The sequence below is a fragment of the Lactuca virosa genome, chromosome 7 (assembly GCF_052849685.1).
Source record: "Lactuca virosa cultivar CGN04683 chromosome 7, Lactuca_virosa_CGN04683_v6, whole genome shotgun sequence".
In the NCBI taxonomy this organism is placed as follows: Eukaryota; Viridiplantae; Streptophyta; class Magnoliopsida; order Asterales; family Asteraceae; genus Lactuca; species Lactuca virosa.
Window position 1 is genome coordinate 187,783,937 of NC_136432.1, and position 16,483 is coordinate 187,800,419.

At 35.2% G+C, this 16,483-nt stretch overlaps 1 protein-coding gene and 1 non-coding gene across 3 annotated transcripts; one reads left to right on the forward strand and one right to left on the reverse strand.

Annotated features, from left to right (window-relative positions):
- Positions 1 to 368: 368 nt before the first annotated feature.
- LOC145124537 (scarecrow-like protein 21) lies at positions 369 to 2,450 on the forward strand. 2 transcript variants are annotated; one of them, XM_079059938.1, is made up of 3 exons: positions 369 to 741; positions 851 to 1,085; positions 1,155 to 2,450. In XM_079059938.1, exons 2-3 carry the CDS (start codon positions 892 to 894, stop codon positions 2,356 to 2,358), a joined length of 1,398 nt encoding a protein of 465 aa, XP_078916064.1. In that variant the 5' UTR covers positions 369 to 741; positions 851 to 891; the 3' UTR covers positions 2,359 to 2,450. The 2 variants fall into 2 exon arrangements, with proteins under 2 accessions (XP_078916064.1, XP_078916063.1); XM_079059937.1 differs by having other exon boundaries at positions 370 to 741; positions 851 to 2,450.
- A 13,478-nt stretch (positions 2,451 to 15,928) lies between these two features.
- On the reverse strand, positions 15,929 to 16,023 carry LOC145127924 (small nucleolar RNA SNORD96 family). Its single transcript, XR_013716529.1, has one exon. It is a non-coding gene; the product is annotated as a small nucleolar RNA SNORD96 family (small nucleolar RNA).
- Positions 16,024 to 16,483: the final 460 nt, after the last annotated feature.

Genomic DNA, 16,483 nt, shown 5'->3' on the forward strand with positions numbered 1-16,483 from the left:
GTTATACCTATCAGTTTCAAAACCGAAACCAATGTTATTTGTTTAGGTTCCGATTCCAATTTTCTAATTGAATCGGTTCTGATTCCAATTTTAAAATTTGAAACTTTTAACACTTAAGTACTCACAATGTATCATAGATCTAAGATGTTATCCAAACAAGACAAACATTGTACCTTTTATGTTAATATAAGAAAAAGAAAAGTATCAATGTCTAGCATGTCCTCACTTAGTGCCAAACAATATTATTTTGGTATTTAGCAACGTGAGAAAACAACAATCTATTTCTTTGACAACAGAAAAAACAAAAAACAAAATATAGGTGTTTGGGCATTGATTTTGAGAGAGAATTTTTTTTCTTTAAAAAGTGATAAATGGAGGACTATCATGAACTCTTCTTTTTATAAACATACGATAGTTTGCTACTTCTCTTTCCTTCTCAAAGTACCTATCTCCTTTGTCCCCTTTCTCCCTCAACTATGGTTTGAGTGTAATTCAGAGCCATGTTAGATTCCTTCATCTGTCAATCATCGATTCACCTCCATATAATTGGTTTCATCCTCCATAATTGCTGCTTCTGACTTCTGACACTCTAAATGTCTCGTTTTTCTTCGCTCTTCTTCCTCGATAACTCCCCTGTTTACACAGCTCCGAGCTCGGAATTCAACTTTAATGGTGTCTGGAAAGGTGGGTCAACTGTTTGATTGAAGATTATACGGTTCCCATGCCCAAATCACGCCTTGGGTAAGCTTTCTTGAAATTTTATTCGTTGATTGACCTTGTTTGTAAGGATTTACTGTAGATTACCTAATTTTATTGAACAATTTCAACCTGGGTTTTGTGCATATTGAAGATTGAAGCTTTCTGCAACTGGGTTTTATAACAAATTTTGCAATGCAAGCATCTGATTACAATAGATCCGCTATATCCAACGCTTTTTACTGTCAGTCGATGCAAGAATTCGATTCGTTCTGTAAGCCCCAAGCTCAGTGTTTAAATGATCTCAGCCGTGGAACCAATTACTTGGCCAAATCGGAACCCTACTGCACTCTCGAATCCTCCTCCGCTAACGGCAGTTGCACCACCATGTACTATTCACCCTCCACTCTCTCTTCCTCGCAGAACGAACCTCATTCCCCTGATGTAAACAATTTCAGGTATAAATTGCGCCAATTAGAGACTGTAATGCTCGGAGATTCAGATTTCGAAGATGATGCCGGAAACGGGAGATCATTCGCCGGCGGTGTAGTAGACTTGCCGGATTTAGAAATTTGGAAAGAGATGATGGTGGGTTTTCCAAGACGAGACCTGAAACAAGTCCTCATTGCTTGTGCTAAATCCGTTTCCAATAACGATTTCTCAAAAGCCCAATTGTTAATATCGGAGCTCCGGCAAATGGTATCAGTCGCCGGAGAACCAATCCAGAGGCTGGGTGCATACATGTTGGAAGGACTGGTAGCTCGACTTTCTTCCTCGGGCAGCACAATCTACCGGTCAGATCCTCCATTAAACACACACACTCTATACGAAATCTGCCCGTACTTCAAATTCGGTTACATGTCAGCAAACGGTGCAATAGCAGAAGCGATGAAAGACGAAAAACGCGTCCACATCATCGACTTCCACATCGCACACGGGACCCAATGGGTCCCACTGATCCAGGCATTTGCAAAGAGACATGGTGGTCCCCCGCATATCCGGATCACTGGTTTCCACAACTCAACAAGTGAGTTGGGTCCCGTTGGCAAAAGGCTATGTAGGCTTGCAAAAGCCTACAATGTGCCTTTTGAGTTTCACACTAAATCCGGGCCTGAAAATTTTCAAGTCCGACCAGGTGAATCATTAGCAGTAAATTTCGCTTTTGTTTTACATCAAATGCCCGATGAAAGTGTAAGTATCCGGAATCATAGAGACCGTGTGTTAAGGCTTGTAAAGAGTATGAAGCCGAAAGTTGTAACCCTAGTCGAGCAAGAATCTAACACAAATACTGCCCCGTTTTATCCTCGGTTTCTTGAAGCTCTCGATTATTATAACGCGATGTTTGAGTCGATTGACATCACGTTGCCACGTCATCATAAGGAAAGAATAAATATTGAGCAACATTGTTTGGCCCGTGATGTTGTAAACATTATAGCGTGTGAGGGGGGTGAACGCGTCGAAAGGCATGAGCTTTTGGGGAAGTGGAAGTTGCGATTCGGTATGGCAGGGTTTAGCCCGAGCCCGATGAGCCCCGTGGTGAACCAAACGATCAAACGGTTGTTAAAGAATTATAGTGAGAGATATAGACTTGAAGAAAGGGATGGAGCTTTGTATCTTGGATGGATGAATCGAGATTTAGTCGCTTCTTGTGCTTGGAAGTGATCGAATGTCTCGTTTTTATAGCTTTCGGTAAGTTAGAACGAAATGTAACCGAGACAAGTTTTTTAATGAATCAATGATTATATATTGATCTATATTTGAGCTATAATACTTCAACTCTACTTGTATTGAACGAGATAAATGATCATTTTACCCTTACATTAAAAAACAAATTTCATAATATTCATAAATTTTAACATGAATGGATGTTATGAAAATAGAAGAAAACCATACAAGTAAAATATTGGTATGCCACACACTATAATGTTTTTTTGTCTTTGTGATGAGATCCCAATGGCCGACGAATGGTATTCTATACAATAGGTAGGGTTTAAAACTCTGACATATCTAAAATATTGTTATTGTTTCGGGCTTGGCCTCCTACAACATTTTTTTATTTTTTTATAATGTTTCCTTCTTGGTTAACAAAAGTGTTTGGGGACAAAAGAAGGGTCTAAAGAAAAGGGCACAGCCTTATTCTGGTGTTGTTTGGCATGAGGAGGACATTCGTAAGAACACAAAACACAGTAAAGCGTTGACCAGAAAAAGGTCAACATGAAGATTTGAAGACAAACCCATGTGTGGGCTTCTTGGGGACTTGAATGTTTTGTTGACTGGTATCTATCTATCTGAAACCAGGCGGTGCCGGCCAAATTGGTCAACACTATCCACCTAGAACCACCATATGGTCCATGGTTTCATAAACATTTAAAATTAATATAAAAACTAAAAATCTTATAGTAATACATGACAAGTCATTAGAATGTCACGATTATGACTTGCAACCAATGTGATGTATACCTACCAATGGGTACACTAAAAGCAAGTTAGTAGTGTGATATGATATATCTCCCATTGATTTTGCTATATGTTTACGATTGGACATATTATATGTGTGATAAAATAATCTTGAAAAAAGGTTTGTTTAGTTATATTATATGTGTGATAGAATAATCTTGATAAAAGGTTTGTTTTGTTGTTAAAAAAGGATGATAAAGAGATAAGCAATCCCACCCTTTCTTTGGTTAAAATATTCTTCTTTATTAAAAAAAGAATTTAATAGTGTATGTACAAGTTGCATGACTTGATAATGTGTAGAAAAGAGGCCTATGGTCTAAAGGTCGTTAGTGGGCTCCTATTGGGGGCTTGTATGTAGCCGGGGTGAGCTAAAAAGATTGTGTTTTGACGTTTTCTGAAAGTTTAGTAATATAGGTTCTGTTCTTTTTTAAAAATCAAGTTTAGTGTGTATTTTGTTACTGAGTCATGACCCGTCAAGTTTAAGTGTCATATGTAAAGATCAAAATAAAATTATGAAAATCTTCTGCATAAGTTAAGAACATTCTAGAAATAACACACAATGGAAGAAAGAACAATACAATTTTTCAAGAAAACCAAAAAGAAATGTATTTATGATTTTCAAAATGTCTATAAATGATTATATGAAACCTTAAACTATAGGGAGTGGTAGCATGTAATAGCATGTGCTAAAACATTGACACATCATATTTTTATGGACACCTAAACATAATATGATAATATAGAGTGGTGATGTGTTTAGAAGGTACATACTTTTTTGCTAAAATCAAATAAATTTTTATTTAACTAATTAAATGAAATAAACTATAAAACGGTACAAATTGCTAAATGTGAAGTTAGTCATATGGTACAAGTTACAAGTATTTGAAGCTGAAATAGTCAAATAGTGAAATGTGGATCACCTATTTTACTCTCATTCTTCTCTTTCATCTCGCAAAATAACTGGCGAGCCAATCTTAACAAAGGTGCTTAACACATAGGTAAGGAGTGGTAGCAAGGGTGATGGTGAGCCACTCCGCCATATAAATAGGGGGCTAAATTTGGCTCATATTACCCAATTTCTAAAAAATAAAACTGACATCAACTTTCTCCAATTAACCTGGAAATAAACAAAGAAAAAACAGAAATTATAGTAATGCCATAAAAACATAACAAATAAAAATAAAAATAAAAAGTAAAAGTTCCAAGATTAGGGGGAATTAATATTAAGACCATAAATGGAGGAATTTGATGATGTAAACTGCCTTTGGCTGCCTGTCAAAAGATCCGGTACTGTGTACTGTGCTTTAGCACGATGCTGCATTTGTTTTTTGTTTCACTGTTTCTAAAATTAATAACTAGTTTTCAATATCAACCCTTACATTTTGTTATTTATACTAAAATCAAGAAAACACATAAAAACCAAATAAATGCACATTATAATTTATAATTTATATATTATTTATGTTATCGGTTCGGTTAATATAGGGTCGGTTTCCCCATAAAACCGAAACGGAACCATTAGATTTCGGTTATCAAAACAAACAGTTTTCAAAATAGTTCGGTTTTATCGCTTATTTCGGTTTTGTTTTGGTTTTTTGGTTATTATACTCAAACCTAGTCAGCGATATAAGCATAATCATTAATCTTCCACAAAATCTTGTAAGGACAATTCTTACGCTGACTTAGCTTGTTGAATGTACCCATCAGAAAACTCTTTTTATATAGGTGTACCATTACACCATATGTGAAAAAGAATACAAGTATGAGTAGAGGAAGAATTCATCCGTGTTTTTCATATATTGAATAACTAGATGGATTGTACATTTATACAGGAAAGAAATACCAAACTATCCTAATATACAACCTTGACTTTAGGAACTACAATTGACCTTATACAACAACATTTTTCACATGGGTCTTATCTACCCAAGACTTGCTCTCGCCAACACTCCCCCTCAAGGTGGAGAATGTATATCCATCATTCCCAGCTTGCTAAGAGAGCATTGAAACACTCTTCCGCAAACTGCTTTCGTTAACATATCTGCTAGTTGATCATTAGAGGCTACATGTGGGAGTTCCACAGTTTTCTTTTCAAGATGGTCTTTGATAAAATGTCTATCAATTTCCACATGCTTCGTTCGGTCATGTTGCACTGGATTGTTAGCAATCTTCACAGCAGCTCTGTTGTCACAGTACAATTTCATTGGAAACTTCTGTTCAATTCCCAAGTCTCTTAGGATTCGTTTTATCCATAGTAATTCACATATGTCATGCACCATACCTCTAAACTCAGCCTCTGCACTTGACCTCACCACCACCTTTTGTTTTTTACTTCTCCATGTGAGAAGATTTCCACTAACGAATGTAAAGTATCCAGATGTAGATTTTCCATCATTACGATCTCCACCCCAGTCTGCATCTGTGTAACGACACACCCCGTGACCTTTACTTTTTCCAAAGAATAAACCTTTTTCCTGGTGAAGACTTGAGGTACTTTAATATTCGATAAACAGCATTCATATGGTCTTCGTGTGGTGATTGCATGAACCGACTAACTACGCTTACAGCATAGGCAATATCTGGCCTCGTGTGTGACAAATATATTAGTTTTCCAACCAGTTTATAATATCTTTCTTTATTTGTAGGAACATGGTCTGAAAAATTAGATAGTTTATGATTGACTTCGATTGGTGTTTCTACAGGTCGACAATCTAGCATTCCAGTTTCCGTGAGAAGATCAAGTACGTACTTCCTTTGACACATTGTGATTCCTGTTTTCAACCTTGCTACCTCAATCCCTAGAAAATACTTCAGTTGTCCAAGGTCCTTGAGCTCGAATTCTTTTTCTAGTAATGTTTGAAGTTCTTTCATCTCATCAGGGTCATTTCCCGTAACAACCATATCATCCATATACACAATTAAGGTCGTGATCTTCCCAGTGTTCTTCACAAACAGAGTGTGGTCGGCATCACTTTGCTTATATCCTATCTTCTTCGTAAAACTAGAAAATCGACCAAACCATGTCGTAGGGGATTGTTTTAAACCATACAGTGCCCTTTTTAGTCTACACACTTTTCCATTGCAATTTATCCTAGGTGGCGTATCCATATACACTTCTTCTTCTAAATGCCCATTTAGGAAAGCATTTTTTACATCGAACTGCTTTAGTGGCCAGTCCTCATTTGCAGCGATGGATACTAGAATTCTAATTGTGTTCATCTTCGCAACAGGTGCAAATGTGTCTCCATAATCAATTTCGTACTTTTGTGTATATCCCTTTGCTACTAGCCTCGCTTTATACCGATCTATGTTCCCTTTTTCATCTAGTTTCACTGTGTAAATCCACCTACACCCCACTGTTTTCTTTCCAGAAGGCAGCTCCACAAGATCCCATGTTCAGTTTTTCTGTCAGGCTTCCATCTCATTATGCATGGTTGTCTTCCATTTTGAATCTTTCATGGCCTCTTGTACACTATTAGGAATAGAAACACTTGACTGTTCTTTCACTAGCAATGCGTGTGAGCTTGCTAGACGATGTGATGATACGAAGTTGTTGATTGGGTACTTCGAGTTCGCTTTGATGTCTGGTTCGTAAGGTTGATTCTAGTCGGTAGCTTGGTTCTGTTCTTGCTTCGGGTACCTGCAAAGTATCATCAAAGAAAGTTTCTGAATTGTTAGTCAATTCCTGAGTCTCTTCCTCCATTTCGTGGTATAAAGATTTTGTTGTGACAGCAGTTGTACTATCTTGTAATACTCTTTCTTCTTCTTCAACCGTTTCAGCCTCATACGGTTCATCTTCCATTGTCTCGTGATCATCTATGTGGGATTCATTTTCAGGATCGATGTCAAGATTCACGTTTTCACCTTCAGTTGGTGATTCTCCAGGAATATCAATATTAAACTCACTTAATTTTATTTGGTGATGTGTATTCGCTTCATCTCTTATCTCCCCCTGACGCAGAGACTCATCTCCAAAATAAGATTCTGATTCATGGAATGCAACATCTCGAGTAACATACATTTTATCGTTTGTGGGGTCATAACATCTATAACCCTTTTTCTAATTTGCATATCCAATGAACATGCATCTGACTGCTCGTGGTTCAAGTTTACCCACATTTTTATGAACGTATGCACCACACCCAAACACTCGAGGTTCAAGACCATTACTTTCGGGTAGGTTTATGAGTTCTTGCATTTTTTGTAATGGGGTTTTGAATTCGATAACACTTGAGGGAGTTCTATTCATTAAGTAGGTTGCGGATCGTACAGCTTCTCCCCAATATTTTCGTGGTACCTTCATGTCGAACAATGAAGCCCTTACGATTTCAAGTATTTGTCTGTTCCTTCTTTCTGCTAGGTCGTTCTGTTGGGGTGATCTTGCACAAGAGGTTTGATGTCTGATATTATTTTCTCTACAGAACTGTTTCATTCTATTGTTTACGTATTCTCCACCATTATCTGATTTTAACACATGGATTTCCTTTCTATACAATGTTTTAACCGTGTGATGTAGTTCTTGAAATGCCTGGTAAACTTCATCTTTGGTTTTTAGGAGGGATATCCAGATCATCTTTGTGCATTCATCAATAAAAGTCAGAAATATTGAGCACCATTCGGTGTAGGGACTTTGGTTGGTCCCCATACATCAGAGTGAATCGCCATAAAAGGAACATTGGTTTTATTATTACTTGGAACATATAAGATTCGCTTGCTTTTGGCTAACTCGCACACTTCACACTTGAACTCATTTTCCATTACATTCAAAAACAAATTTGGTTTTAAATTCCTAAGATAAGTAAATGATAAATGTCCTAGTCTTTGGTGCCACAACCAAGCCACGGACTTATTTGCTTGCCTAATTCTGGTATTGAGAGCTTGACTTTGATGATTCTCTGCAAGATAGTACAACCGTCCCCGCCTAGTACCATAACCAAGAATCTGATGAGTCATAATATCCTAAAATACACATTCGTTTGGCCAAAAAACCACATAACGATTCAAAGCCTCGGTAATCTGACTAACATATAACAAATTCGAGGATAGGGATGGAACTATGAGGACTGTATCGAGGTCCATTGAGCTTGACAATTTTACCGGACCTTCACCTGTTACAGGTGCCATACCTCCATCTGATGTATGTACTTTAGGCTGTTTTGGAATTTATGACTTTATTAATTTCGATGAATCATTGACAATATGATCGGTTGCCCCTGTATCTATTATCCACGTATCATTCTGAGTAAGGTCGGTTTGAGACATACTGGTTTTTGTGGATGTGTGAGCAGCCACCGGGATGTTTGGTTCATTAGTTTGAGGTGTGTTGGCTACAGTTGCTTGGCTGATCTTCTTTCGTGGTTTCTTTGTGAAGTCCCACCAGTCTGGGTAACCAATAATCTCATAGCATCTGAGCTTTGAGTGTCCCTCATCCCCACAATGTGTGCATGATAGTGTGTTATTTTTGTTGTTCGAATTCCTTCCTTTTTGGGTACGAACTCTGGTAGTTAAATGAACCATACTATCAGGTTCAGGTTTTTGTTCCTCCATGGTTTGTCTCTGACTTTGATCTTTTCGGATATAGGTATAACAAGATTCTAGACTTAGTGGCGGATCTTTTCTAAGTACTTCACTTCGAGCTTGATTGAAGTCAGGGTCCAGGCCTGCCAAGAAGATATGGACCCGGAACCGAGATATGGTTTTGTTCACTGAGATGGTTTCTTCCACAGACTCTTCTTGCGTGGTTAGGCGAGTATCAATTTCTTGAAAGATGCTTACCACCTCATTGTAGTATGTTGATAGCGCACGTCCAGACTGTCGAGTATTGAATGATCTCCTGTTTAATTCAAACAGTTGAGTTTCATCAGACCCATCGTAGAAGGTTTTTGAGACTGCTACCCATATTTCTGCTGCTGTTTGGAGGCGAATAAATCGGCGGATGAGCGACGGGGCCATTGAGTCAATCAGCCAGCTTTTGACATTATTGGTATCAATCAGCCATGTTTCAATCTCCTTTTCACCCTCTGTAGGCTTCGGTGTTTTTCCGGTGAGGTAACCGGAGTTGTTTCGTGCTCCAATCCTCATCTCCATTAGCTGTGACCACAAGGGGTAATTTGTGTCATCGAGAATGACTCCGCCATTGGGAAATGGTGCATCTTGTACGTTATGAACGATGACCTGTGAGGGATTTGATGGTCCTCCTTTGTCACTCATTCTTCAAGGCTTCGATACAATGGCTTCAAAAAATACGGTAATAGGTATGCTATGATACCATGTGAAAAAGAATACGAGTGTGAGTAGAAGAATAATTCTTCTGTGTTTTTCATATATTGAATAACTAGATGGATTGTACATTTATACAGGAAAGAAATACCAAACTATCCTAATATACAGCCTTGACTTTAGGAACTACAATTGACCTTATACAACAACATTTTTCACGTGAGTCTTATCTACCCAAGATTTGCTCTCGCCAACACCATATCCTACTTCAAAATATTTTCGAATGCATATGTGTATTGGTCGTTACCTTATAGTTTACATTGGCTTGGGAAATCTTTGCTCTCACCTCTTCATGAATTTTCTTTATGTCTTCAACAAGTTTTTTATCTGTGTTGTCAATCTTCCGTGGAAATTCAACTTGTTGTGGGGGAGTTTTGTATACCACAACAAAAGGTGAAGCTCCTTTTGAACTATGAATGGCATTATTGTAGGCTAATTTAGCTAGTGCTGGGGTTACATTCCATAATTTTGGTTTATGCTTACGTAAGCATCCAAACATGTTCCCAAGTGTTCGATTGACAACTTCGATTTACCTATCATATTATGGGTGAGCAATGTTATTGAAGTTTACTTCTGCCCCAAAACGACGCCAAGGAATTAACCAAATGTAAGCCAAACACTTATTGTCTCGGTTAGATGTGATTAGATGTGATTGAATGGGTGACACCATGCAGACGAACAACTTATATGGATACTTTTTTTATGTATCATATCTATATTAGCTACCAATCTTACCTAGTCCAAGAAAATTGACGGTATTGTCATTTTCAATCATTTATTAGGATGAGGAGAGCAAAAATGAATTATTATGATTCTTTTTTGGTCATTTTCCTGGTGGTGATATCATTGATCACTTCTAACAAATGAAAACTAGAGGATTTAATTGTAAATTTTATTTATATAATGCTTTTGGGTTATAAGAACAAGCAAACTTTGTGAAAATTTTAGTTTACATGGCACCTCTTACGAATTGCTTGGTTAATTTGAGGTTAAATTTTGTTTTATGTTTAAATCCAAGATGTTATGGTTAGTGGTCTTTTAGTGCTTTCTTAAATCTTAAGATAATTGTTTTCGTATACATCACATTTTAATTTTCATTTCTAATATTTTAATTTTCGTGTTAATGTATTAGTTTGTTATGGAAATTTACAAATGATATCATAAAAATATCAAAGATCTAATGGTTTAGATTCTCTTGACGGTAGAATGTAGATTTATAATGCCCATATAAAAGTCCATTTTGAAGCAACATCTTCTTTCCACTAATTCATACACCATAATCACTTTCCAAGGATCAATATTTTCTTCAAAATGCATCATGCCTTCCCCTCATGATATCACATGATCAAAGAAATAAAACAAGGCCCACTGATTTCACTATCCAAATGATTAAAAACAAGGCCTGGGAAGCTAAACATTAACCGAGTGAATAAACCTATCAATAATCCAAAATTAACCCCTAAAATTGATTATTAGTTCCTTATCAAATATGAGGTGTCAAATCACAATATTCCTTATTTCCTTTTTAACAATTATCTCAAGATGGCAATGTATATCGTTTGCATACTGCCATTGATAATGGAAGGCCTATACATTGCCATTGTGGTGCTAATGTTGGTAGTTCTGATTTTGTTATATCTCGTTTCATTTTTCTTTGTTCATCACGTTATCTTTATTGGAGAGTAGACGCAAGAAAATGTTACGAATATTATTTTAGTGTTAACATAATGTTGGCTTTGAATTGTGCTGATTTACTATTTCTAGCAGCTTCCTAGTTACTTTTTAATATAATTTAACCATTCAAGAAAAACTATTTGCATGTTGCGAGACGTTTGCAACAAGCAACGGTTTACACATTATGATTATATTTTCCCAATATAAAAAATGCAATTTCACCATGTCCATCCAATGTCGACTACAAACTCCTCATAATGGTAAAATGTATAGGGTCAATTGTAGAATCTGAAACATGTTATATTGAGGTGGTGTTTGTTTCTTTTTTTTTTTTTTTTTTTTTTTTTTTTTTTTTTGCCAGAAAGCTTCTAAACCTCTTATGTCTACGTCGCACAAAAATTTCCATCTACATATCGCTTATTTTTTAAAAGACCACAGACTTAAAAATATATGTGCATACTTCTTGAATATATGGGTCAAGGTCTTCTCAAGTCTTCTAAGGTAAAAAATAATTTGTTTAAAATGTACATGATTTGCTGAAAACTGAAAATGGTGTTCAAAATTGTTAAAATCTAATGTTATTGTTGATGAAAATGACATTCTAACTTAGGGAAAATGACTTATCAAGGTAATTAACTTTTCGGTATGTTCATATCTGCGTAACTATCTTTTTTTTTGTACATATCTTGATAACAAACTTGTTGGAAGTGTTCACATATGACCATTATGACCTGCTGTAGCAGGTTACATCCTAGATGTGAACACTTTTGACAATTTCGTTACCTAGATGTGTACAAAAAAAATAGTTACCCAAATATGAAAAAAACGAAAAGTAAGAGTAAATTACATGAATGGTCCCTGTGGTTTGGAGTAATTTGTGTTTTTGGTCTCTAACTTATTTTTTTAACTCGGATGGTCCCTACTATTTATTTTTGTTGTGCGTTCGGTCCCTGTCTTACCTAAAAAGACTATTGTGCCCTTATTAATTTATTTTTTAATTAATTTTTTTATTTATGTATTTTTTTTTTATATATTTAAAAAAATAATAGACCCCTCATATCTGTATCTCCTCGGATGATCCCTACTGTTTATTTTTTAATTAATTTATTTTTTAACTCGGACGATCACTACTTTTTATTTTTGTTATGCGTTTGGTCTCTTTCTTACCTAAAAACACTATTGTGCCCTTATTAATTAATTTTTTTAATTAATTTTCTTATATATGTATTTATTCTTTATATATTTAAAAAAAATAATAGACTCTACGTATCTGTATCTCCTCACCATCACATCTCTCATCCTCCTCAACTTTTATTTATTTTCCATCTTTAGTGATATCAACGTCTTCACCATCCCTTCTTTTTTCGGTCCTTCAACTCCGTCGAATTAACACCACAACCTAGCGAACCCACTAAAGATGAAGAGACAGTGGGTTATGGTGTTGGTTCGCCGGAGTTGAAGGACCAAAAAAAGAAGCATGGTGAAGACGTCGATGTCACTAAAAATGGAAAAGAAAATAGAAGTTGAGGAGGATGAGAGATAGGATGGTGACCGCTGAGACCCAAATTATATTTCTCAAATGTGGTTTCAGGTTTACGGTGAGGAGATACAGATATGTGGGGTCTATTAATTTTTTTAAATATATAAAAAATAAATACATAAATAAGAAAATTAATTAAAAAATAAATTAATAATGGCACAATAGTCTTTTTAGGTAAGACATTGACCAAACGTACAACAAAAAATAAACAGTAGGGACCATCCGAGTTAAAAAAATAAGTTAGAGACCAAAAACACAAATCCCCCCAAACTATAGGGACCATTCGTGTAATTTACTCTTACTTTTCGTTTTGTTCATATTTAGGTAACTATTTTTTTTGTACACATCTAGGTAACATTTGGATAACTATTTTTTTTGTACACATCTAGGTAACGAACTTGTTGAAAGTGTTCACATCTAGGATGTAACCTGCTACAGCAGGTCATAATGGTCATATGTGAACACTTTCAACAAGTTTGTTACCTAGATGTGTACAAAAAAAAGATAGTTACTCAGATGTAAACATACTGAAAAGTTAATTACATTGATAAGTCATTTTCCCTCTAACTTAAATTAAATGTTGATGAAATAGTGTTCATACCTAACTTTTATATGTTTTTTGATAATAAAAATGAAAGAGAAACAACAATGTCAAATTGTCAAGTGTGCATGTAAAATGCTTATATCAAACTTGAATTGAAAAAATAAACACTGGTTTATAGAGTGAGTTAGGAAAAAAGTTCTTAAGAAAATTTGGTATAGGTTTATGTCAAAAACAAATGAAAAATACATTTGATAATCTTAAGACCAATTCATAGGATCAGTGTATTTGCAAAACAAAACCTACAACATATACAACCTTCAAACAAACACTTTTACCGTAACAAATTAAGGAATCTATATTTATATATTTAATATTTTTACCAATTAGATATAAAGTTTGTTAATATTCTTATACTATATTTTAATTTGGGGTTTAAGGGCATTCCTGCATCTTCAAAAACTATCTCATTACCGTTTCTAGAACTTTATGCAACTATGTTTGATAGTAATAGTGACATTAGAAATTACAAATAGACCTCAAACCTAACAACATTATGCAATTGGTCATCTTCCTGTCATGATGTTCTACCACTTTAGATCCAAAACATTCTTTTTCATGGCATAAAAAATAAACATGATAAAGAGATATAATGGATGGACATGATAACAAAAAATGATGCTTTCCACAATGTTGTTTAGGTTAAGGTTGACTTGTATTTTCTAATGACACTATTACCCTCTAACAAAGCTATACAAATATCTAGAAAATATAATAAGAATATTTTCAAAGATCCAACCTTGAAGGCAGTTAAACCCAAAGTGTAAAAATATAAAATAAATATTAATAAACTTTTTATGTAAATGTCAAATAATTATGTAAATCTTTCTTATGAATTTGGTAATGATAATATTCTACAATTTAGCCTGTTAAATAAACATGCCTACCTAAATACTTCTTATTTCTATTTGTTTAAAGATTATATATATTGTCGGCTTTGTTTTAAAATAATGTATTGTATTTCTTGTTAAGACATTTTTCTTTTGTTTTTTACTCAAATCCATACCAAACGCTCAAGCATTTAATCAAAAAATGCATAAGGAAACAATCACTTTGATAAACAACTTAGTCGTGTGTAATATGATGGTTACATCACAAAAGGTTGAGGAATACGAATCGGGATTTGGTCACATGTTTAAAACATTACTTCTTGAAAATTTGATTTTGTACTAAAAAATGTTAACAGGGGTAAGGATGAGATTTAGAATCGAAAAATCGGACCGGAACCGGAACCGTTAGAACCGGAATATATTGAACCGGTTCTGGTTCCGGGTTTAAAATTTGGCTTTATTCGGGTTCCGGGTAATCCGGGTTTGGGTCAATCGGGTCCGGGTAAACCGGGTCTAAAAACCGGAACCGGTGTTAGGAACCGGAACCACTTTTAGGGTCAGAACCGGTTTTTTGTGAAACCTTTAAAAGATACATATCTCATTCGTTTCAACTCCTATTGACATGTGGTTTTTTTCCAACGTGTAGTTTAGAGTTTGTAAATGATTTTAGACTATAAATTTGCTATTTTTAGTTTTATATTCATTGATTTACAGTCCCCCAAAGTCGATATATCAAAGCTGAAAATTTTTAGTTTTTCAGTTTTTTTATATTCTGTGAAAGTTTTAAAACATGCATATCTAATTCGTTTGAAGTCGGATTGACATGTGGTTTTTTCCAACTTGTAGTTTAAACTATAATTTTGTCATTTTTGGTTTAATAATCAATGATTTACAGTCCCCCATATCAAAACTAAAAATTTCCAACTTTTCAGCTATTTGTTATTATATTTTGTATTTTGTGAAAATGTTAACACATGCATGTCTCATTCGTTTAAATTCGGATTGACATACAGTTTTGTTCAGAATGTAGTTTAGAGTTTATATATGATTTTAGACTATAATTTTATCAATTTTGGTTTCATATTCAATGAATTATAGTCCCCCAAAGTCGGGATATCAATATGAAAATTTTCAAAGTTCAACCCACTAAGTAGTAAGTAATTACCAAAAAATTCTGGTTTTTCCGGGTTTTCCGGTTCTAAACCCACTTTATCCGGTTCCAACCTACCCATTTTGATCTTTCCGGGTTTTCCGGTTCTAGACTTCCTTTACCCGGTATCATACCCGGAACCGAACCGAAACCGGTTCTTATATATCGGTCCGGTTTTCGGTTCTACAAAATCTCATTAACCGGGTTTGGACCCACTTTCATCCCTATACAGAAGGATCATTTAATAGGCCAAAAAGACATTTTAATTTTAAAATGTTACTACCACATCCAAAAACCAAATTGAGACTGATTATTCCAAATCACATAAGAACCAAAAACATAGTGGATATTGACACAAAGGCAATAAAAATTATCAATTATTGATGGAATTACCATAAGTCCGAAGTTTCCAAAATGTAAAATATTCTGTATTTAAGAAACCTTTACAAATATCAACTATTTTGCCCCAAAAATTTTGTAAATAATCGATAATAAACAAACATCAATTGAGATTTCAAAGTTTCATCGATGCATTTTTATGAACGATGGAAATCGAGGAAAATGTTCATATTGTTCGAAAAAACTCATCATTCTGATAGCAAAAGGAATCGATGATTATTGGTTCTTGAATCCAAATTCGATGTCAAATACAATACGCACTTGTTGCGACATTTTAAATAAAAAAAAATATCACAGAAAAATGGCCTCAGAATTGCAGAATTGACATCAAGATCTCGAGAAAGACCATTCAGTCCCGAAAGATGGTGTTCTTTTAAATAGATTTCATCACAGGCCGATTTCAACTATAGAATTTAAACAATTAGTGAATGTCTTTCTCACGGCCAATCCCAAGAGGTAATTGCAGAGACTCCGCTCCCCAAGGCGATAGGATGTGACAACGCCTTCTCCAGTTAACGGGAACCGCCCGGCGAAGGGCGGCTCAACCGCTGTGATCACAGAGACGGCTCGATTTGCGACGATTTACCATTGAGTTTTACGAATATCAACTATTTCGCCCCAAATTTTTGTAAATCGTCGGCTACGAGAACTACAAATCTATGATGTCTTGACATTTGAAATTTAGAAAAAACCCTAGATTTGAGAGGCTTAAAGGGGGTGTGACCTGATGATGGTTGTGTGTTTAGCTAGGGTTACTTGTTGATGTATATAGCGAAGTGAAGAGGCTTATTATAGGAGAAGGATGGAGGTCTTTGTGATGATGGTGATGCTTTGTGAGCCGTCAGATGATGTTAGGA